A 23,896-nucleotide genomic window follows, 5' to 3' on the forward strand; every position below is an offset into this window, starting at 1 on the left:
GGAGAAGCTCCTCTTTCTAGGCTCTTGGCACCTTTTAACTAAACTCTTTTCCAGGGCTCAAGCAAACATGTGCTCTGCTGAATCCCAAAAGCCCCAGCAAAAATAAGAGAAAGCTATACCTCCTTCCAGGTAAAAGGAATTAGTTGCTTCCTATACCCTTGTTACAGAAGACACACGTATCCTAAACTGGGTATCATTCAAGGAACAACACAAACGTTGTGTATGTTAACATGCCATGTACACCTGGCACCCCAGCGGAAATTGGAGAAGGGCATTTTTATGCTCACACCTTAGACTATTACACTCCTCACTTCTATCAATTTAGAGACACAAAACCAAACTAAGTTTTCTCTTTTATCTTTCAAAATATCAGCTCTCCAAACTGTTCACTCAGGAAGGCATTTTCTTTGGCTTTGTGAGACAAAAATGGATCAATTTTTGACTGCATGCTATACTGAACGCTACCATTTTTCAAGTTGTTCTCCTCCATGCAAATGATAGTACTTATTAACTGCCTCATTAGTTTAAAAAGTGGTTTCAATTCAGAGTTTCTCATCTGTAACATTCCTGTATATCTGAAAAGCTAAGTTTGTTTTTAGAAGACAACAAATAAAACACCTCTATCTTTGTTTAACTTACAAGGTTTCCTGTGGCCTGTTCCACAGTCATTCAGGAATACATCTGATCTTTTGAGCAAGGGTTGATCCTATTACCATATCTCTTGTACATCCCTGATGGAATAAAACACAGCAATTAGTTGAACCCATATAGGCCATATATAACATATAACACATAACAAGAACATATTTTCAGAAGAACAGGACTTATCTACCTTCTTGGCAAATTTGCTAAGGTTGTGAAACAAGCCATAAAAGTAAGACAGGCCGGTAACTACACAAGCTCAGTGTACAGCCCTACAACGACAACACAGCCTTACTAATCAACATAGGGGTAACACAGGCATTCCAGCATACCTTTCTACATCCTCTGAGCTCAACACCTACACCTGTGCAAGGGTGGTGCTCAGCTATTTCAAGTTCTTGAGAGCAGCAAAGCATCTGTTAAAGAAATCCCTCTTTCTTCAGTGCAGATTAAACCCATTACGTTAATTTGGCTAGTTCAGTAGTAGCTTCCATTGCACCATTTCTGCCAAATTTGGTGCTACTCTCTTACACACAGACCAATTCTCTACCAGCCCCTTGCTGGGGATAAGAAAACTCACTTTTCTATTTTCCTGGACTAACAGGTACAGCCATGGTTGATCAACAGCTCCTGGTCTCTGTGTCTAACACAGCACAAAGCATGGGAATGAATTCATACCACAAGCTGAAACTGAGACCTCTCAAGGTCCTTTCAGAACACCAACACTGAGTTGATGAGAATGCTTGTGGTTAATGGCTGAGTTAGGCTGGATTTCAACTGAAGACCTGTGGAGGAAATGGTGAGCAGCTTGTTAGAGCTACTGCATCCAAACCCCCAGTGATTGTTAACTGAAAAAAAAAGTGTTGAAATGATACATATATATTCTGTATGTAAAAAATTATGTTAAAAGAGCAGAAAAGCTACAGAATTTAGGATTAGGAAACCCTAGCATGAAAGTTACATGGCACTTATAAAAAAAGAGTTTTTCATGAGGATGGATCTCAGTGTTATCTTTATAATTTCAGCTCTATTAAACCAGCCAAATGGAGCAGCTTTCTCCTAAATACCAAACAAATAACAAACATGAAGTCTGAAACTGTAAGCATCAATACTGCTTGAACAGAAACACTTTACTATTGGAAGTGCTTATTGCCACCACACAGGATGCCACTCCTTTTGATTCTGATATAATAAGAAGTACAGAAGTATCCTTACACAAATACAGTACTGATTACATATACTGGGAGTAGTCCTGTTCTGGGATATGATGCCAAATTTGCACAGCCCTGTTTCACACAACGCTTTCAACCTTCAGCAATACCTTAAGTATATTAATGTCTGCTGTATTCAGCAAATGCCTTTATGTGCCCTTTATATTCACAACCTGCTGCTCTATGTTACTTGAAAATTAAGCGCATTTTAATGGTCTGCAGCTGATTTATGTAGGACAACAGCTCTGATCGACAAACTTTGCTGAAATTTTGAATTCTTCATAGCCATCTTTGAGAACTTTTATCCTGTGTCACATGCTAAAGTGAACACAGACTGACAAATATCTGAGTAGCTGAAGTTTCCTTCTTTGGTACCAGACTTAAATTCTCCCTACAATCTGTAACTTCCATCTTCACTGGGAGTACTCCCTGAAACCGCTGCCCTTCTTGAACTTTGGTAGAAGTGATTTTGAACTAATTTACTGAGCAACTTGTACAGTCCTGCTCCAAATCAGTACTGCCACATGCTGAAAACAGCTGACAGCTATCCAACTAACAGACAAAGACATGCCGGCACAAACTTCAGGCCAGCATTATAGTTTGGCAACCCTTTTTAAACATGATAGTTTGAAGTTTCATGTTAAAAGACCTGGGGAAAACAAAATCTTGTCCCATGGTGAGAGACCACCTGCCACCACCATCTCCAGGCCTGCCAAGTCACCTTCTCAGCTCATGAGATTCAAACACTTGACTCCCACAATCGTTTCCCTGCTGATACCCAGCTATTGTTGGACCTCACATGCAGGTTTTGGAGGGCTGTGGTGTCTCTCTGGTGCTCCAAGGCACGTGCTGAAGGAGCTGGCTCTCCTGGTAGCGGTGTGCCTATATGTCACATGTGGTCAGAAAGTGAGAGTGCGATTGTGGTGCTCTGCCAGGATGGATGAATGAGAGCTGGTTACTAGGGTTACACAGGCTCTGAGGAGGCCCGCTTGAAGGCACATGCATCAGCTGCAGCCCGTCTCTCTCTATCCCATTGTCTCACACCCACATGATTAACAGTGTGACCCCGTGCAAAGGCACACTAAAGAGAGTCACATATCAAGGGAGAAGTAAGCTGAGAGCTCTGCATCTTATTCCAGCTTGCCCTGCACTATAATGCCAACATAAAAAAGTTGGACGAAGAACATGCAGGTCCCCTGATGGGCAGACGTGCTAAACTGGCACCTTTGTTCTTGAAAGAAGACAGCACATAAGTTTTAAATAACCTACTCAGAAACCAAACCTCTAGGCTATTCTTATCTGACATGAATAGCTGAACATGCTCTTTGCAACACAGACTGAAAGTCTAAAAAGGGGATAAGGTACTTTGTGAGAGGGGTCAGTGCTGTCCCTTGCTGTGTTTTCGAAACTTCTGGCCAGATCCTGCAGCTTGTCTTTACACAGTATCACCATCACATGTAGCAAGACAAAGGAATACAAATAACCATAGCTCTTTTAACAGGAGTCTCTATTATCCAAATACATAGACAACCATCTGGCAGAAATCACCTTCGGGGCTTGTACACGGTGTCTACCAGCTGTCAGAGGATCTCTTTTGAATGACTGATCAGCCAAGAACATACCTATAAGCAGTTCTTCCACTTCAGATTTGTACCTTGGATATCAAAAATTATTTAAAAGCCAAGTACATGCCAATGGCACAGGAAAAGCTCTGAGAAAAATTAGGACATTTGCATCCAAGGGCTGCATTAACTGATGGTTTTCCATGTTAAGGTCTGTTGTCAAAACCAAATCCAACACACCTAGCCCTGGAGGAGAACAGTCTTCCACAGCAACAGATGCTGCTGCAGACGTAATAGGACTAATGATGTCCCAGCTCAGGAATACCCATGGAAAGTTGTAGGTGACTTATTTGACAGAAAAAATGCATACAATGAGAATTGTTTGCTCAATTCCTTCAAAATTTCTTTTACTTGCAGTAGGAATGGAAGACAGAAAGTCTCTTCTAAAAAAAGGTAATTCCTTCTATATGGCTCTTTTGACCTGAATATACTTGTACAGTCTTCATGTCTGGAGAACAGGTACTCCTCAGATAAACAACAGGAACATTAAGTTTAACCAAAACCAAAACAAATTTCATTTCAACCTGTCTTACCCACAGAGCTTCACCTGAACGCTTTTTCTCCAGGTAACCTACAACTCCCTTATTTGCTAACTTTGTATCTTGCAAGGCCACATGCAATTTTTTTTCAGCAAGGTAACGCTTTAAATTACATCTACTGTAGTAAACACGTTAGACATTGTTCCCAACAAAGCAGGCACTGAAGAGAATACAGGTCCTTTCCAGCTGTAGCAATGACCTATTAACACTGGAAATCATAAAAAAAGAACACGAATGGGTGACTCAAAAGGGCCTGTTCAACCAAACCAATTTGTAACAAAGCCCAAATGTCACAGAGTCCTCAGGTCAGGGCAGTAACATGCTGCATGGGGGGTGGATATTGCTAGTGCTGGGTATGACTGGGCGATACAGTGTTTACCAGTGTAACACAGATATCTCTAGCCATTTGGAGTATTAAAGGAAAAAGTCTACCACTAACCACACAATTAGAGAGCAGGACAGCTACTAGTTCCAAAGAATTTACACCCAATAACATACGATAAAACGTATCCGTGTGACTCACCCTGTGACTATGCCCACACAAGGAATGGAGATGCAGGGACCAGACTGCACTAGGAAGGGGTACACAACTGTCACTTAACCCTGCTATGCTGTGTCTCTGTAAAGTCCCATTAGGCTGCTGTAAGAAAAGGACAATCCCAAATTGGAAACAGCATCTAGAAGGAGGCCAACAACACATTTGCACTCTCTGCCCTGCTGCAGTATCTATTTCTGCTCTGTTTTCTGCAAGCACATGCAAAAGAAAAAAATCAGTGTTCTTAACATCCAATTTTTTACAACCACCCTTCTTCCCAAAAAACCTAGTATGAAAAATGTCAACCTGTTGACCACTGTCTGAGGCATCTCCTGATCCCAGGAACTGATACTTGAAACCTGGACAAAGATTTTTTTCTGTGGCTTAGGGCAGGATCTACCATCTCTCAGCTCCCTTATCACTTTACCCTGTGTGTGGGTGATGGGATATGTCCTGCCAGATCTTCCCACTGCAACAAAGCCACCAAGGTGGTGGGCTCACCCTGGAGCCTATGCCAGCCCAAGGAGGGCACTCCCTAGGAGGCTCTACCTGATGGAGCCTTGTAGGCATGCCCAAATCTTACCTCTGGGCACCCAGATTCAGTAAATTCCCACCAAACTCTGTTTTACTTCTTTCCTCTCAACTGCCTCTGCATGGTTAATATGAGATCAAACTCCCAAATGAAAAAATGGTAGAAGTTTTCAGGCTACAACTGGTTTTTTAATGCAGGTGCTCTGGCTGTAAGTACACACAGACAGCTCGCTCTCTGTATTGCCAGTACATCACACTGAAAACACATATGCCCCTCAAGAAGCAAGACTCCTTTCAGGCAGGCCCATCTGTAGGAACAGCTATTCCTGTAGTGCCATCTTCTGGCTTAGGGTGTAGGAACATTATACCTGAAAATGGGACTGATCAAAAGATAGATATTTTTTTATCTGTTAAAAAACACTACAACAGATTTAGACTATGGATCAATATACAGAAACACCCAAACCACGGAAATTCTCTCAACATAATCTTATGTACAATTGACCTCCTAGTAAATTATTAGTTTTAAAATGGCAAGATTTTGAAAAATATCTTCTGGGCTGATCTACTTTGCATTTTGAGCCATTACAATCTTGCTTTTCAGCTTCTGTTTCATTTCTCAACAAACATCAAGGCTCAAAACTCACTTTTTGCTTATAATTTTTGTGCCATCTCATGACTATGGAAGGTAACGCTTGAAGGTTACCCAACACCACGTGGGGAGTGAGGAAAGCATATAAAATCCCTTTGATGGGGATTGTATACCATTTTATCCCAATCCTCATCACAATGACGACTGGTAACATCTATTTTCTAGTCAGTTTTTATCTCAGGGTTTTGTTGGTAAAGGAAGCAGATAGGAGCTCCTTTCTCAGTGAAATATGCCCAGTTACAGTTCAAAACTTTCCCACAGTTGGCTCAGGAGAGTATCACAGGAGAGCACATCAGGGCTGTGCACCGTGCTGCAGGGTAACCACCTGAGCTGAAGGGAGGAAGAACTATGAGCAGACTGATAAATTTTTATCCTTTCCCTCACTTCCAGTGGTTTTCTCTTCCTGAATGTAATACTGCCTCCATCCTTTGGAAAGACCCTGCACATCATAATCTTAAACCACGCTCTTTAGGGAAACAGCCCCCCCCCCCCCAAAAAAAAAAAAAAAAAAAAAAAGCTAAAAGATTTTGGTGTGCAGGTTCCGCAAACTAAAACCCACTGACATTAGGAGGCCATAGGGCAGTTTTCTCCCGGGGAGCGGCCGGCAGCGACCGCCTGTCCTGCCGCCAAAATGGACCGAGCGGCGCTGCCGGGCCCGCCGCTGCCTTCTTCTTCCGCACCGCCTGGAGAAGCCCCGGGGGGAGGGGAACTCAGTTTTCTCCGCCCTCCCCCCCCCCGCCATCGCTTCGTTGCCAGGGCTGGGGACGTCAGGTCCCCCAAAAGCCAGCCTGCCGACCCGGGGAGGGGTGACAACCCCGTCCCTGAGGAGGTGCCCCCGAAGAGGAAGGAGGGAGCCCCGGCAAAGCTGGGAGCGGCTCATGCCCAGCGCAATCACCCAAACAGCCCCTGAATCCATAATACGCTTCCTCCTGTCGGCCACCTCACCCTCCCTGGCTCCGCCTGAGCCGCCTTTGCTCCCGCTCTCCTCTGTAACGAGATTCTAAAACTACATTAGAAAAATAATACAGATGTTTCATCGCAATCCTATTGTAAGCCCAGATGTAATAGAAGGGATTTATAACCGTAGGAAGGCGGGAGCAGGGATGACTACAGGGGTGCGCCTTGCGACAGAGGCTTTGGGCAGCAGAAATCCTTCCATTTGCTACACAGGGTGAGGAGAGGAGCAACGCTGACGGAACCGAGAAGCTACCCCTAAACGACCCGGAAAGAAAACGACAATAACAATAATAACATGACCAACCCACGGGTTTTACAACGCGCCGCCGTGACGTGGTGAGGATCACCTCGCCCTCCGCCTGCCGCTGCCGCCTTGTCCCGCCGTGGCGCAAGATGGCGGCGCGATTGCTCCGCTTGCGCCGGTCGTTGAGGGCCGTCGGCCCCCGGCCTTTCTCTGCCCAGGCCAGGTTAGCGGGGCCCAGGGCCGGCGTTGGTGGGCATCGCCGGGAGGGGGGAGGGGGGGCGTTGAGTGCGCGGGTGGGAAGGCGGGTGTGTGCCGTGCAGGGCGGGCGGTAACCGGGAGCTGGTGTTTGGGGGCTCTGCCGGCGCGCACCGTAAGGGTGCGGGTAAGAGGGGAGGGTGCGTGTATGTATTTGCCCGTCTGCGTGGGGGTGGGGGTGTACGTGTTCATGGGGTCGCACGTGTTATATGTGCACGTATCTATAAGTATAGATATGCGGTGGGTGTATGTACCTCTGTATATTTGGGGGGCTATGTATGTGTGCTCTGTATGCGTGTGGCGGGAAGGTCATAGGCACGGGCGTATATGTATGCATAGGCGTGTGTGTATAGGTGTGTGCTTGTGCCCCCATCGCAGGAGGCAGCTGGCGTCTGGGTGAACGACCGGTGCCCGGCGCCTCTGGGAGCCCCCTGCGTGCCCTGGGCTGCGGCCTGGACCCCGCAGGTCTGGGGCAGTGGTTGGCATGAAGGGACGGTCTGGCCCCATCCCCATGTGCCATGTAAGCTGTGAGCTGCAATTAAATCAAAGAGTGGGCTTAGAAAAAGCTCAGTATTGTCTTCAGCAGCTTTAAAAATAAGGTGGAGCTTTTGGGAGAGTCGCTGTGTGCCAAATATGGGAAGCCTGCATTTGAGGGTACAAAATACTGAACAAGCAAGTTGCAGTAGCCCATTTCTTCCAAATACCACTGGAAGTAAATAGAGTCTTGTTTCAGGGATGTTTAATCCTTTGCACCAGGAAGAGCGTGAGTAACTTCATGTGGCAATAAATAAAGACCTTCGTGTCAGTAATGGAGTAAATAATTGCAGGCTCAGCTAAGCTCTGTGGGACTACACACAATTATTGTGCTGTGCTGAGGAACTGAGGAGAGATGAACAAAATAGTTTGAGAAAGGAACAGCGAATGCCTTTTCCATTTAATATAGCTCAGCTCTGTATTTATAATTTCTGATGGTTTATGGCAATAAAATAAAAGCAAGTCAAAGAACCCAATGCACAAATATAAGAAATGAGTTTTCATTTCAGCCCTAAAGTAGCATGTCCTGCATGACATTCTAAATCCCTAAAAAAGCTTTAAACCCTTCCTTATTATTTTGTAATTATACTTTCCTTGTGGTTTCAACTACTGACATTTACCACTGTTTCAGTTTTTATTTTTTGTTAAAGAAGCATTTTACTTTTACATAGATTTTTATCAGAGTTCTGGGAGGATTCCTGTACCACAAAAATTCTGAAAGTTAAAAGGAATTAGAAAGTAGTATTTTCAAGGTTAGAACTATGCAGTTGTATGTGATAACGCAGAGTGTAATACAGCCCTCAGAGCATGCAAATCCATGCTGTACTTGCTTTTATTTTGAGTGTGTGAATTTTTGGTGTCATAGATTTGCAAATTTGGGACTTTTGGGGGCATGTACAGAATGAACAAAACCCACAAAAAAGTTTACTTGTTCAAAAAGTTAACCCCTCAGTTTAAATTGAGCTGAACTGCATTTTGGAGGTTTTGTGGCAGGGGGAGAAGGCAGTGATGATTTTTAGCATCTCTAATGAACAGAAACTTTATCCTCCTACCTATGTAGGTATTATTATTGTTTTTAATTTATTTGAAGTGCTAAGGAAAACCAGTCTTGATTTACCTCCTTTCACAGCCTGGTGAAGTACAGTGTATTTTAGGTCTTCATATTTATTGTGGGTATACTTTGGAGCTAACAGTGTGCTAGACTTGGGGTGTGAACTGTGTTTAACAACACAGGTGTTTCCTTTCTTTTAAAAGAGTTATGTAAATAGGATTTCCTGTGTCCTAACAGATGCTTTCGCTTGTCTTTTGCAGTCCTCTGCAAACTGAACAGCATGGCACAAAGCGCCCAGAACCATCTTCTGCTAAAAGTTTGACTGATATAGGCACTCGGAGGATCTTCTCATCAGATCATGATATCTTCAGGGAGAGTGCCAGGAAGTTCTTTCAGGAAGAAGTGCTGCCTTTTCACACAGAGTAAGATAGCTCTTAAACATTCTGGTTTGCCAAATAATGCGCACTTTTCCCCCAAAATGCTTTTTAGGGTGTTACTCTTAATCTGATAGGATAAACAGGATATTTTCACTTACAAGCTTTCTATTTCAAGTTTACTCAATTAAAACAAACCTGCCTATGAAAATCATATGCGAAAAAATAATCACACATAATCAAAATTCACTGCGTTCTTTGAGCTCCAGTGTAGGCAATCTGGCATCCTTGTCTTAGGCCTCTGAGCAGACAAATGCAGTTTGCAGAGTTGCAGTGAAAGTATCCCTGCTTGTAGTTATTAACTCTGACACTGATGTCTTGAGGGTGGAATTAGGGAGGAAATTCAGTTCCCATGCTACTGTACTGCTGTCATCCAAAAAAGCACTGACATTATGTCTAGGTTACATTGCAGTAGATTTTGTAAATACAGTACATGTAGGATGGTAAGTTGGATTATATATTCCCAAGAAACTTGGACAAAATATCTTCCTTTACATTTCTATCTTTTTTGTTGCTGTGGAAATTAGTGTGGTCTTCTGCACAGAGTAGACGTGTCACACTTCCATTGAACTAGAGCTGGAGGGTGGTTTTCACCCTTATTTTAGCTATATCCAATCACGTTATAGTTGGGGAAAGAAAATAAATGAACTTGGAACATGTTTTTGAACAGAAAGTGTTAAGCTGCAGTGGTGTCTTAGGCAATTTTTACTTTACTTGGAAAACATTCTTGTGAAAACACCAGCGGGTAGTGAAGGGCTTTTATTCTTAAATCACGCTGCTAGATGAGTTTCTGTGATGCAGCTCACAGTGTGTATCCACAGTTTAGATGACACAGTTGAGTAGGTGGGGTGTTGTGGCTCGGGCAGAAATGAACAGCAGAAAGCAATGGAAACAGCTTACGTCAGGGTTGTTGCCAACTGGTTTTTTTTATCCTCAAACCATGACCTCAAAGTAGCGTGCTCTTCCACTGTACAATCATATTCTGTCCACAAAACCAAATGTTTTGCCTCATCTTCTGTTAGAATTGACTTCTAGTGCAGGTTTGTGAACAGGTACTGGCTCTGCTCGAGGTTACTGAAGAACCTGTTTACTAACTTGCTGACACAACAATTTTCTAGATAGACTGGAACAAGTTGGACTTGTGTTCTTGCATCACTTCAGTGACCTATGGACCATTCTGTTCTTGCACCTTTCAAGTAAACAAGGAGGCTTCAGGCGTAGTATATTAATTGGCTGGGCTGATGTGAAGAGACAAATATGGCATCAGTGAATGCAGTTGTGGATTATTGTGAGAAGGTTTGGTGATGGGTGAAGTAGAGACAGGAATGGCCCTAAGAGTGTGGGGGGGAAAGCATAGATGGTCACAAGAGAGACTTTTTTAAGATTTTCAGTGTAGGAGCAAAAGCTCTGGGAATAGGCTTAAATATGTGGGATAAGATACTTGATTAACTGTGGATAAAAGTGTTATGGTATAGCTAGGCTGCACATAGGTGTGTCAGAGGAGTGTCTCTGATACAATTGGTCTACAACATAATTTTAAAATTGCGGTTTTTAAAAAAAGAGAGACTTCAAAAAAAAAATAAAGCTGGGCCCTTAATGGCCATCCAGCTTTCTACTGAGTTGGCAAATTCGATAAAAAGGCACTATTTTTTCAAGAATAAGTAATTCCTCTGGTGTTAAAGTTCGCAAACTGTCAGAAGATAAGCTTCAACTATCTATTTACAAACCCAAAACCACCTTAAAGCAGTAATTTACCAGATACAGTGTTGACTTGTAGTAAGTGCACAGGGACCAGTTTTTATATAAAAGCGACTAATGTGTTAACACTTGGTACTTATAAAGAAGTTCTCATTGGCAGAGTTGAAAGCTTTCACAAAAGATGATGTGTTATACTCATTTTGTATGTGAAGAAAATGGAATGTCAGGAAGATAAAGACCTGCTTGTAATTATCGAGATGTTTGTGCCTAAACCTCCTAAATACCAGTGTGGTACTCAGACCAATAGGCAGCACTGCCCTTCATAATGAGGCTTGAAGAGATGTCAGGTTATATGTTGGAAGGAGGAGTTTAACTTGTTACACAGTTGGTGTCCCTGTAATGCCAGTAGCATCTGTGGACTTGAAGAATAGAAAACCTGTTATTAAGCCACTGCTTCTTAGCTGGGAAATACAGTTGTCTATGTACCCCACACATTGTGTGTTGGGGAGACTGAAAGTCTCTTCCTATGCAGTGAAACCTGGCTGCAGGTGCGCTAGTGTGAAGCAGCAGCCACGTCAAATAAACAGTAGTGCATGGGGGATTTAATGTGTGACTCGGCTCTTGTATTCATTTTGCAGATGGGAGAAGAATGGCCAGGTGAGCAGGGAGCTCTGGGAAAAGGCTGGACAACAGGGTTTGCTGGGTGTTGCTATTGCTGAAAAACATGGGGGCATTGGAGCGGATATTCTCTCTTCAGCTGTGGTCTGGGAGGAGCAGTAAGTATTAGATGCTTCAGGAAGAATTTCAGTGATATTGTCAGGAGACTGTATGTTTTTCCATAAGATGTCCTCATTGTGGAATATGTTTGCTCACAGAAAATGGTGTTATCTTTCTCATGGAAATGATAGTTTAGACGTATGCAAATCTCTCCTGTTTTAAGTATTCCAGATGATTGTTTAGGTAACAAATGTCATTGTGCTCAGCTGTTAGGACTCTGTGGCTGGGGGAAGCAGCATAGTTAGTCTGGTAGGTTATACACTCATTTGGCTGTGAAAGTACATTCTATAAATAACAGTACAAGTGCCATAAACTTAGATTATGTCTGAGACTTCTGTGTGGTGGGGATTTCTTCATTGTTGGGTCTATTGTAACTGTGTAAATGCCAATGTTTAAATCTTTGTAGTACTTATGTTTGAACTTTCTTTCTTTTTTCCCTTCTCCCCAAGAATGTATGTTAACTGTACTGGCCCAGGATTCAGCCTTCATTCAGATATAGTCATGCCCTACATTGCAAACTATGGTTCTGAAGAGCAAATTAAACACTTTATCCCTGAAATGGTTGCAGGCAAGTGTATTGGAGCTATTGCCATGACAGAACCTGGGGCTGGCAGGTACGCTAAATAAATACTAAACCAATGGTCTTAAATCAGTAAACAGCACATAATGTTCTCCATGAAAAAAATTCCTGACCCTCCTGGTTATGTGGTTATCTTAGTGACTAGACAGTATCCTAGATTAGGATAAAACCAACCTCAAAAACAACTGTTACTTATAGATTACTTTATTATAGCTTTGTTATTTCAAGATACTTCCTCAGAATCTATTTCAGTATTGTCCCGCTGTGGGCAAATATGCTTTGTATTTGTGTTTATAGTCACTAACTTGCTTGCCATGTGAACGTACTTTCAATATGAAATGTAGTCAGGAGAAAATTCCATACTTTGGTAAAGAGGGCTTGACTTGACTATTAGCTTTTGTTGTGGAACAGAACACCTTCTTTTCTTTCCTCTGAATCATTTCAAGCAGAAATGTCCCTCCTTGCCCTTAATTATTGAAGGGCAGACAGCACATGTTTGGAGCGGACACACCTGATCTGGCCAGCTTCAAAACAGAGAGGTGCACGTGAAGAGCAAAACCTGTTGGTGCCATGATTCTACAAATGGTAGATGTTGCCAGTGGCTTGTTACAGAGCCTCCTCATCAGAGTTGAGTCTGCTGGGAGGGTGTGGTTTTGTCTGGTGTTTGTCATCTAAGGCATATTGGCATAAGGGGATGCTGACCCGTTGCTGTCAGTGCTTGTTTTACACCACCTTCCACAAGCAGATATGTTAAAATGGGACTTCATGCTCTTGTACAATTGCATAGATTTATCATCCCTTTCCACAGCATGCTTGGGGTTTCTGTGTTGCACTCTAAGCTATTTCACAGTGTTTCACTATCCTCATATGTGTTTTCACTGAGCCGGTGCCTGTACAGTATAATATATACCTACCTCGCTTTAGACTGGGTAGAATTCAAGATACAAATTGCAGCTTCTGGAATGGTTTTTTGAAGGACCTTTTGAATTTCATTTTAGTGACTTGCAGGGAATACGAACATATGCAAAAAAGGATGGAAGTGACTGGATTCTTAATGGGAGTAAGGTAAGTGAACAGACATAAACTGCTCATAGACTTTGGGAACTGAATGTATTTAGACATTGAAGGATATACACCACTGTTAGTATCTCCCTCCAGTCCTTTCACCTTTGTTTTTTCTGTGGGTTATGTTGTGTGGTGTTTTTTTCCCAGTTACTTTTTTTATAGGACTGTTGTATTTCTTTTTTATATATCTGTTGCTGGCAGTTTATGGACCAATTTATGGAAGGACCCGAGTAGGTTCTTTTTGTAGCTTTTAAATTGCCCTATCCAAAGGCCTATTTCCCCTTAAAGAAGAAAAGGGGAAAATCCCCAAAGCCTGCATAGTATAAGCAGGACCAGGGCTGGTTTTTAGTACTGAGGTTGAACAACAAAATATATATACTACCACTGTGAAATCTTCTGTGGCCTGATGAAAAAGTTGTGTTGCCACAATGCAAGCTGTGGAATCTTTATTCAGGAGCCTGCTGGTCATGTTAGGAGAAAAAAAACCAAACTGCATCAGATGCTCTGCGTGTGTTGTCAAGCCATTGTAAAGCTGGCAGCATTGACCTTTTATTGCCGAAATAAAAAACAAGAAGGCAGAAACAGTGTTTACATGAAAGTGTGGGTTCAATGGGTTTTTTTTTTTTAAAGCTATGAAATGTCTTAATCTTCTTTCTTCCCCCCTTCTTTTGTACTCCTGCTGATAACATGGTACTGATAGAGACTTCTGGCCTTAGCAGAACTTCAAGTGGTGAGAATATGTGCAAGCAAGTATGTACGTACAGGTGTTCAAAAGGATACTTGCTCATGCTGCACAGTTGAAGCCAAGCAGGACAGATAGCTCATTTCTTTTGCTGGAGTTAAGATGGATCACTTTGGCAGGTTCATGAGTCATTCTACAGGATTATTGTAAGCAGTTGTGACAAGACGCCATTGATAGTTTTGCATGTTATACCTTGCTAATTTAATTTCTAGAGAAGAGAACCTCTGTGTTCCATTTAATACCTACAGTTGATACCATCTTCCTTCTTTATCATGGGACAGACAAAAGAAACAGATATGTATGTTCTTTAACTTCACACTTCTGACCCACACAATACTTCACAAACTAGTTCCTGCTTTAATAGACCTTGTTCCAAAACACTTAATTCAGACAGCTTAAAACTTAAAATTCTTCTGGACACCTTGTCTTTCAGTTCACCTATGAAAGTATTGATGCAATTTTTCTTTCTGTTACTTGATGATCTCTTCTAACTTTTATCCACCTAGCTCATTGCTTTATTCCAACTTGCATTTTTTACAGGTATTTATCACAAATGGTTGGATGAGCGATGTTGTGATTGTGGTTGCAGTTACAAACCGGGAAGCCCGATCTCCTGCTCATGGGATCAGCCTTTTTCTGGTGCAAAATGGAACCAAAGGTTTCATCAAAGGACGCAAGCTGAACAAGATTGGCCTGAAAGCTCAAGTGAGTTCATACAACCCCTAAGACATAATAGACTTGGACCATTTAATGCCTAGCTTTAGCTACAAAAATGTAAAACGGAACTGTGGTGCTATTCTAGTTCTTAGGCTTTAGAGTACAAATGATACACATGCAGAGTATGTATGCTGAGTTTGCCTATGGAAGTCTGAAGCATGTGATGTGCAAGAAGAGGCTGTGGAAGCTGGATTTGTTCACTCTGAAGAAGCCTGAGAGGACAGGATCTTACTGGTGTCTTAGGTCGTTAATGGTTGGCTGTAGAGGTGGTGGAGCCTGATTCTTCTTAGAGGGGCACAATGAAGGGAGAGCGGCAAGGGGCACAAGTTACATTAAGGAAAATTCTAAGTAGGTATCAAGAAAAAAAATTCACCATAAAAGTGATCAGATACTGGAACAGGGGTCCAGAGAGGTCATGGAGCCTTCATCTTTGGAAAGCATAACTGGACAAGGCCCTCAGCTGCTTGCTTTGCTGGAGCTGCTTTGAGTAGGAGATAAAACTAGATGACCTCTGGAGGACCCTTCCAACCTAAATGATTCTATAATTTCAAGTTAGTGTACAATACCAAGAAAAAAATGGAGCAAAAGAAGTGTGAAGAATGAAGAGATGAGAACGTCAAGCTATAAACTGTTGCATTTAAAATCCTCTTAGGACACAGCAGAGCTGTTTTTTGAAGATATGCGGTTGCCAGCCAGTGCCTTGCTTGGAAAAGAGAACAAAGGCTTCTATTATCTGATGGCAGAGCTCCCTCAGGTAAGAGGAACGTGAGTGTTTGCTGTCTGTAGGAAGTATACGGAGACAATTTTTGTCATTGCAAGAATCTGCCTTAGTCTTGAAGATTATGTATCATGGGGAGCCACGTTGGGCTCAGAATCAGGGTGTGTAGGCAACATTGTGTTGGTATTGCTGCTTTTTATCTGAAGTACACAGTTCCTAGTGCTAAAAGTGCAATTCTTTAGGTATTGGTAAACATGTTGATATCCCACCAGCTCAAAACCAGATCTAATCAACAGCCCAGCTACTGAAGAACCTGAGGGTAGTGTATTTAGAAGAACATACCACAGGTTTTTTTTGTATACTTCTATCATGGAACCACTTTGCTTCATAAATTAAATATAGCTTGGAAGTCTCTGATGCATTTGGCATTCTCATTAAAGAAACAAGCAAGTACTGTTGTTCTAGCTCTTCTACCAGTAGGAGCATATTAAAGATATAAGGAACTCTTTCTTTGTCCATATAGCAAAGTAAAGAAATTGTTCAGTTGCCAAAATACCTTGCTAGTGGAAATAACAGTTTATGACTTAGTTTATGAAGTTTTGGTGTTATTTGCGAGGACAAAAAAGGCAATGTGGTTTTTCAAAATGTGAATGTGCTTTATCAAAACTATGACTTTGTATTTGCCTCATCTGGTAGGGATCATGTTTATTTAATTTTATACTGTGAGTAAATATGAAACCTGATCAAAGGAAATTTTTGACTGGTTTAAAGAAGTAGATGTACTCATGAACAGGTTCAACATGATGTCTTGGATGATTTCAGTGGTGCTAGAAGTAACTGTTCTGTTCTTAGTTTCTGTTTTCAACATGTTATGAGGAAGGAAAAAACAACCAGGTTTTTTGTAGGTTTTGTTTTTTTCTAGAGGTGTCCTATTGAAATTGTTAAATACAGTTGTTAAACTGAGCAGTGAAAACCAATAATTGAAATAGAATTCGATGTGAGTTTTTCAGTCAGTAAGAGTCTTGTGGTTGATTTATAGCTATTTTTTGAGGCATTGTTGTGATAGAACATTACACCGGAAAAGACTTAAAAGTGAGTTTCAGGCAGCAAGGCATTTGTCCCACTCATTAATTTCAGTAATGCAGTGTGTCTGGTTTAATACTTAGTGTGACTTCTGACCCCCCTCCCTTAATGAATAATGAACATCTGTGTCCCAATTGTGCATCTGATATGGAGAAATGTAGAACTAATTCAACTGGATTCCGTAACTTGTGTTTTGAAAGGAAAGACTGCTAATTGCTGATATGGCTCTTGCCAGTTGTGAATTCATGTTTGAAGAAACAAGGAATTATGTGAAGCAAAGAAAAGCTTTTGGGAAGACAATTGCACACTTGCAGGTGAGTTTGAACTGAGAGATTCCAGTGTGCATTTGCTTTACATCTGTGTATGTAAAATAGCAAATGAAAATCACTGAGCTGTTTTCAAAGGACTATTTGCACAGGTTTCACTGTTGGACTGTGGCTAGTTTTTCCCTCCATGCCCATTGTTCATTTTTGAAAAACAAAAAAAATTCAAAAACCCAACATCACAAAAGCCTTAATGTATGATTCAGTTAGATACCTCCCAGCAGTGCTGCTTTTGGAAGTGAAATATGCGGGTAGAAACTATACTGGCTTTTTGCTGCTGATGAAGAAAAATTACCTTGCTGGTCTTAGCCTTGCATTTTACTGTCGGAAGCCCTAATCACAGGGTCTGTCACACCTGCTTATATTTCTGTATCTGCCTGGAATCCTACAAACCGCAGAAGAGCTTGGTGCACTTGCAGGTATTGCATTCCTCTGCACGTAATGCATTGCAGAAAAACGAACTTTGAGGCTAATGCTGGTGGGGGTTCCCGGGCAGTGACCTTGCTGCCTGAATGCCTGCAGAGGTGTTTGTATTCAGCTTTATGGATATTGTAATGAGATTCTTCAGCTAGCTGGGTATTTAAGTGACTGCGTATAAAACTGTTGGGTCATTCTCTGTGAGCATACCTTGCTCCTGGCAGTGGTAGCTAATTGTGTTTTGAGACATTTATGCCTACACTCTTTAGTTGCAGTCATAAAACAGATGTTGCTTTCCGCAATATTGTGATGTTACAATTTTCCTAAAAACCCCATTAGCTGTTAGGGCTGAAGCAGACCAAGCTCCTGCGTGTTTGGTTTATAGGATAGAAATGACTCATATGGGTTAGTGGATGTTGACATCTTTTTTTTTTTTTTTTTTTTTTTTTAAATATTTTTGAAATAATTAAAAAAAAAAAAATCCAAGTCCTGAGAGTTTGTCAAAATAAAATCTTTATTTGTGAATAGCAGCAGAATTGGGCCCTTTAGGGGCTGGAATGCTAAGTATCTTTCAGGAAATTATGATCTTCATCTGTTTTTAAAGTTAGCATTCAAAAATCTGTAATTCCAGATGGAATTTAGTGTGTGCAGCTTTAACACAAAAGAAATGTATTTCACTTTTTTTTTTTTATATAGGTAGGGGATGCTTTGTAATTGTAGTAGTTCACTGTGCAGAGGCATCCAAAATAATCTGCTCCTTTTTTAGGCTAGCCAACTGTTGACCACCAGGCGGCCAATAAACTTCATGAAGTATATTATTTTTGCCAAAATAATCCATTTGTGCATACCTTTTCAGTTTCCTTTTTGTTGCTGATGGCTAGAATGTGCACATAATCAAAAATCCTTTCAATTAGAGCTCTGGTTTGCTTAATTTGTTTAGGCATGCTACAGGACAGTGTTTGAAATCGAGTCTTTTCTTTGTAATAGTAGACTGGTCCATTGTATTTATTGTCAAGGGAAGCAAGAAGATTTTTTTATATATACAATTTTAGAAATGTGAGATTAGAAAAAACTTTTGTTACTGGGTGGTGTTTTTGTCCCCTCCCTACCAGAATTACAAGAAGATGGTTGAATGCTTGCTTGGTCTGGTTTTACATAATCTTAGTGAAGGATTTTTACCTCTTCTATCTCAAAACCCCTTTCCAATGTGGCAGAACTCAGTGTTGAAAAACCTTCTGATAGTTAGACTAAAATTTCCTTTTGTTTTGCTTGTGTCTCTTTGCATGTGACTTAAACTCTGAAGAACTGAATGCATAGAAAAAGCATTCAATAGATGATGAAATGTTATTAATTGGGGAAGTTAGTGGCTCTACAGAGTGAAAGGACATTCCCCCACAAGAGGGAGCTGAAGGTGACAGAGCACCCAGTGCCTCCTACTCTGTGCTCTCTAGGAATTTGTTTCCAGGCTCTTGGGGTTTTTCTCTTAAGGTCATGTTTTGAGTTGGCCTTGAGAAGTAAAGGGCAGTAATTTTCTCTAATAAGATTGGTAAAGACATAATTGTATGGAAAGTAAGCTGTCTTTTGGTGTACAGAGCCAAAGTTGTTTGAAATGGTGATTTCTAACAGAAATCCTCTTAGGAAATGCTCCATTTCCTACTTCAGATATCACTTTAAAACTGTACTACTTCTGCTCTTTCTTTCCTCTGCCTCCTCTATCCACTTCCAAAATAAGACGGTACAGCACAAGTTGGCAGAAATGAAAACGCAGATTTGCGTGGGCCGAGCTTTTATGGACAACTGTTTGCAGCTGCATGCAGATAAACGTCTGGACTCCTCCACAGCTTCTATGGCAAAGTATTGGTATGTGGTTAAAGTAATTTGGAAGTGTTACTTGCATGATCTTGACAGTCTAGTGATAAAAACACTGTTCAGATCTAAGGAAAAGATAAAATTACTGTCTGATTAATAATAACATTGTCAATTTCTAATAGAGACCACTAGCTTTACCTTTAGTCATGTAGTCAACAAAAATCTTAGTTACATTGAAAACCAGTGTTGGTTAAACAGATCAATTTCAAAATAATAGCTTTTAAAATGGGCTTCCATTAATAACAAGATCAGGACTCAGCTTTAGCATCAAGTAAAAGTGAGTACTTCATTGGCATTTAGACAAACATTTACATTTTACTGTAGCAAATTGTTGTTGGGTGTTTTTTTTTGATTTTGTTGTGTTTGGTGTTTTTTAAATTTAAAAGCACGGGTTTATTTGAAGCTCGTACGATACTTTTCAGTTAATGTTACTTAGCAATAGCTGTTTTGCCCAGCCAGTTTTTGAAGCTCTCTGGTTTTGGGAAGAAATAGCTGGCTACAGCTATTCCTGTAACTGAGACTAAACAGTGCTTTCCTTTATTGGCCAGAACTCCTCCTCTCTCTCCCCATACTTGGTGGTGTTATCTATCTGTTAACTTAGGTTTAACCAGACGAAGCTGGATAAATAGAAGCATTTTAAGATAGTGAGTAGCACATGAATTTGTATAGTTTTATTTTGCTTGCAAGGATGGGACAAAAAAGCACATCAGACATGAACAAATAATTTTATGGAAGATGCATAGGTTTAGATTCTAGACTTATAAAAATAAATATAGAGGAAATGAGTAGAGAATACTAAGGGAATCCAGAGAGACTATTTATGAGAGGAAGGATTTTGATTGCATGCTATTCCTGGCACTGATTACCTAGAAGTACCAGGTACATAAGCAGAGGCAGTTGAGGAGGAGGAAACAACTAGTGCCAGCTCAGATATGTAGACTTGTGTTGGGAACGTTGTTGAGGAAGTAAAAGTAAAGCATTTGAAACTCCCCCACCCTCCCAACTGTTTAGCGTCGCATTTTGTTATAGATTTCCCCTTTCCCTAGTGGAGTCCCTGTGACTCCCTTCCATAGAACTATCTTATATGGTCTAGAAAATGCTTGAATGTAGAATTGCTTTATTCCCTAATATTTCAGGACACCAACTCCAGTTGATTTTGCTTCAAACCTTTTGTAATAGTCAATGACTTGAGTTAGAGCTTTGAAGGATTTTAAAACATAGCTTGTGTATCTCTTTTCTAATATCTGATGAAAGGTCTGTAGGTTTTATTTCATGGTGGCAGGTTGTATTATATACCTAAATTAATTTGAAAATGTATTTAGGAGAGGCAGTTGCAGTGCCTCACTGCTGCAGGCTTAACATTGGTATAATACGCTCAAAGGATTTAGCTGGATGGGGAGTGGTTTGGAGAAAAGGACTCTTACATTTTTCCATGAGAAGCAATTGGCTTGAATTGTCATTTTCTTTACTTCTGTTGCCACTCTGAAAGTTGTATGCTTAGAAAGTGTTGGGTTTTTTTCATGTTTGTTTTTTTTAACTTTAGCTTGAACTTCGAGTGCAGTTAAAATCTTATTTTGCAGTTAAATTCATATTTTGCAGCGAGCAATACTGTTTAAGAATTACAGTATTTTTTTTTTTAGAATTGAAAACTATAAAATCTGTTGAGGAAAATAAATTATCCCCAGGTGATGGTTATACTCAAAGAACATTCTGGCATGTTGCTAGTGGGGGGGAGAAGTCTGCGATGCTGTTAATTTTTGACAAAGCTGAGGGATTTGGTATGAAAAGAGACTATATCAACCTGCTTTACAAAAGAAATCTCTTGGGCTGTGAGAAAGGTAAACAAGCTTGCCCATTTTGAAAGCTTTCCTTCTCCAAAAGCTCTTCCATAAGGAAAACAAATCTTTAATATATTAAATTGAACAGTATTTATTTCTTACCAATCATGAAGGAAGAAAAAAGTCTCTCAGAATGTAAAGTACTTTAATGGCCAGCATTTAATCGCAGTTATATAGAGTAAAAACTTTGGTTATATTCTTGTTCTGCTAACTTATTTGTATCTCTAGTAATGTTTCACAGCATAACATCCTTCTAAAAACAAATTTCTTTTTGGCCATTTAAGGTGTTCTGATCTCCAGAACAACATAGCTACTCAGTGTGTGCAACTGCACGGAGGATGGGGGTACATGTGGGAGTATCCAATAGCAAAGTAAGTGTAACATTTCAGACTTGAATGACAAAAGATTACCAGCAAAGTGAAATGAGGCTCTTCTTTAGGTCTACTTGTTAGTTGTTTTGTGTTAGTGTTGATTTACTGTTCCTTTTCTCATCATGGTTATTGAAAGGCAATCTACTGTACAGATGTCTGCTAGGAAGGCTTTGTTTTGATTCTCCAAATAATTCATAAGCTGCTGAGCAATTATTATCTATTCTTTCACAAAACAGAAGTTGCTTTTCTAGAAGAAAATGTTAATTAAAAAAACAGAGAAGCAATGTAAAAAGTAAAAATGAGGGGACCTAGTTTGTATGTTTTGTCTGAAATTAAATGCATGTGTGTGAAAGAAGGAAAACATGTTGGTCAGTCTAAATCTTGTGTAATACCACAAAATAACAAATTGCCTAATCAAGCCCATGGCTGTCTACATTCACCTTTTTTACACCTTTTTAAATGAAAAAGCTAAGAGATTTATATGTAGAAAGAGGAATTTGCCATTCCTCATTTTTTGCTTACTTTATGAATTTAGGGATATTTATGGAGTTCTTTTATATATTTCCTTGTGTATTATCTGTGAAGATGTGCTTCCTTTTGTGTACATGCCATTTGCCACACTAAGTAGAGTTTTTTGAGTGCTGTTTTTATTTATAAAAAAAAAAGAAGAAAAAAAAAAAAGAGGGTAATCTGGTAGTAGAAACAGCCAAAACAGGACTGCTATGCAGTTGTCATAAGCAGATAAACTAATTTTTTTAACTGAGTAGGTTTAGGGTTTTTTTTTTATTCTAAATATATTGAGTATGAAATGTTGCTTTAAAATAACTTTTTCCTGCACATTTTTAATGAGTGTAATTTGTGAGTATTCTGCACCCTATCTTACTAAATAGGAAGGCCAGCAAGCCCTGTTCAGGGTGTCCTCCAACCCCTACTTATCTATGTGTGCAGTTGTCCATACAGGATTTTATTATCCCCGTGGTTCAGCAACATGTGTGTTTCCAGAGAATGCCACATTGCTCCTGGGCTGCTCTCTGTATAATGAAGCAGAATTAAGATGGAAAAGCACACTGTCATCGTCCTGTGTGCTGTCACCAGCTGTGCATGTACTGGGGCCGGTTCCAGCATGAGGATGTACATGGTTTGGCTGCATGCAGCTTTTCAGCTGCTGGCCCAAATGGAGCTGGAGCTGGTGTCAGTAGAAGGCTGTAGCCTGCTGGTGTGAAACCAGTTGGCACTTTATTTTCCTCCAAGGTGTTTTGAGTCCCACCTCAAAGAAATAACTGACAGCACCATTAGCAGTCCTCTTGACAGGATCAGACAGGTCAGGGCATTAGAGCAAATTACCACGATAACTATCAGTTTGGCTCTGCAGGAGTTGTTTTTTCACAACAGTGAGGCACCTGGGTCTTGCAGTTCATGGAGGCTTGCTGTTCTGGAGGATTGTGTGTGGTGGGTGAATGGGGGCTTTGGTGCCCAGGGTTGAGTTAATGCTCAGGTGACATGAGGAAAGGAGGGAACAAGAATTGGCAGGCAAAAACTGGTAGAAGTCTGGTTTTATAGAGCTTTGTTTTATTTTTGTTTAATTAGAGGAGAGATTGGAGACTTTACAATGCAAACAAAAAAACAGGGAAGAGATACTGACCAAATTCCTAGTTTGGCATAGTACCTTGGAAAGATGAAATAAAAATGGGAATAGCATAGTTTGAAAAGAGGGGTCTTCAAAGATAAAACTTGACATCTTTTTCTTTTGATTGTATGTCCATTCTGAGGAGTTATTTTTAATTTTTCCTTGTTTTGTTTTGTTTTTTCCCCTCAGAGCTTTTGTGGATGCCCGTGTTCAGCCAATCTATGGTGGTACCAATGAAATAATGAAAGAACTTATTGCTAGAGACATTGTCAATGACAAGTAGGGCAGATGCTTACTACTTTGGAGAGTCTTCTAGAATCCTTTTGTGTCAATATATGGCATAAAATCAGACATCAGAATGTAAGTAAAACAAATGTGGTGTATTGTATTCTTTCAAGGAAGTGACGCTTTTTTTTTTAAAAAAAGAACTGTTAGTAACAGTGCACTTGTATGCAGGATATCTAATATTTAATGAACTTTCACTTTAAATATCTTTGGACAACACAGAGTAGTTCTCTGGGTTCCAAAAGTTCTGGTAGTGAAAGGCGATTTTGTGTCTGGAACATTATGGGTAGCTCAGTCTTTCAGACTTGATGCCATTATATTGAATCTAGCCCTCACTTTTCAGAATCAATCTCTTCTCCAGAGAAGCCATGTTCTTAATAAATAAACAAAAGTTAAATGTTAATATAAGTGTGAATTTGTATTTCCCCTTGAGAAGTATCACTGTGGTGAAGTAAAACATGAAACTTTGGCTGCTGTTCCTATATGCAGACGTGGTTACTGCCCAGCAGCCACTGGCTGTAGGGGGAGGGAATGAATGTATGACTGACTGCTATGTTTACCTGTAATCCAGAATGCCTT

At 40.6% G+C, this 23,896-nt stretch overlaps 1 protein-coding gene across 2 annotated transcripts; it reads left to right on the forward strand.

Annotated features, from left to right (window-relative positions):
- The first annotated feature begins 6,478 nt into the window (after positions 1-6,478).
- On the forward strand, positions 6,479-23,446 carry ACADL (acyl-CoA dehydrogenase long chain). 2 transcript variants are annotated; one of them, XM_049812543.1, is made up of 11 exons: positions 6,479-7,156; positions 9,034-9,195; positions 11,544-11,681; positions 12,132-12,296; positions 13,261-13,327; positions 14,610-14,774; positions 15,439-15,540; positions 16,788-16,901; positions 19,060-19,187; positions 21,319-21,405; positions 23,222-23,446. In XM_049812543.1, exons 1-11 carry the CDS (start codon positions 7,083-7,085, stop codon positions 23,313-23,315), a joined length of 1,296 nt encoding a protein of 431 aa, XP_049668500.1. In that variant the 5' UTR covers positions 6,479-7,082; the 3' UTR covers positions 23,316-23,446. The 2 variants fall into 2 exon arrangements, with proteins under 2 accessions (XP_049668500.1, XP_049668510.1); XM_049812553.1 differs by having other exon boundaries at positions 6,479-7,025.
- Positions 23,447-23,896: the final 450 nt, after the last annotated feature.

Source organism: Accipiter gentilis, chromosome 1 (assembly GCF_929443795.1).
Source record: "Accipiter gentilis chromosome 1, bAccGen1.1, whole genome shotgun sequence".
NCBI lineage: Eukaryota > Metazoa > Chordata > Aves > Accipitriformes > Accipitridae > Astur > Astur gentilis.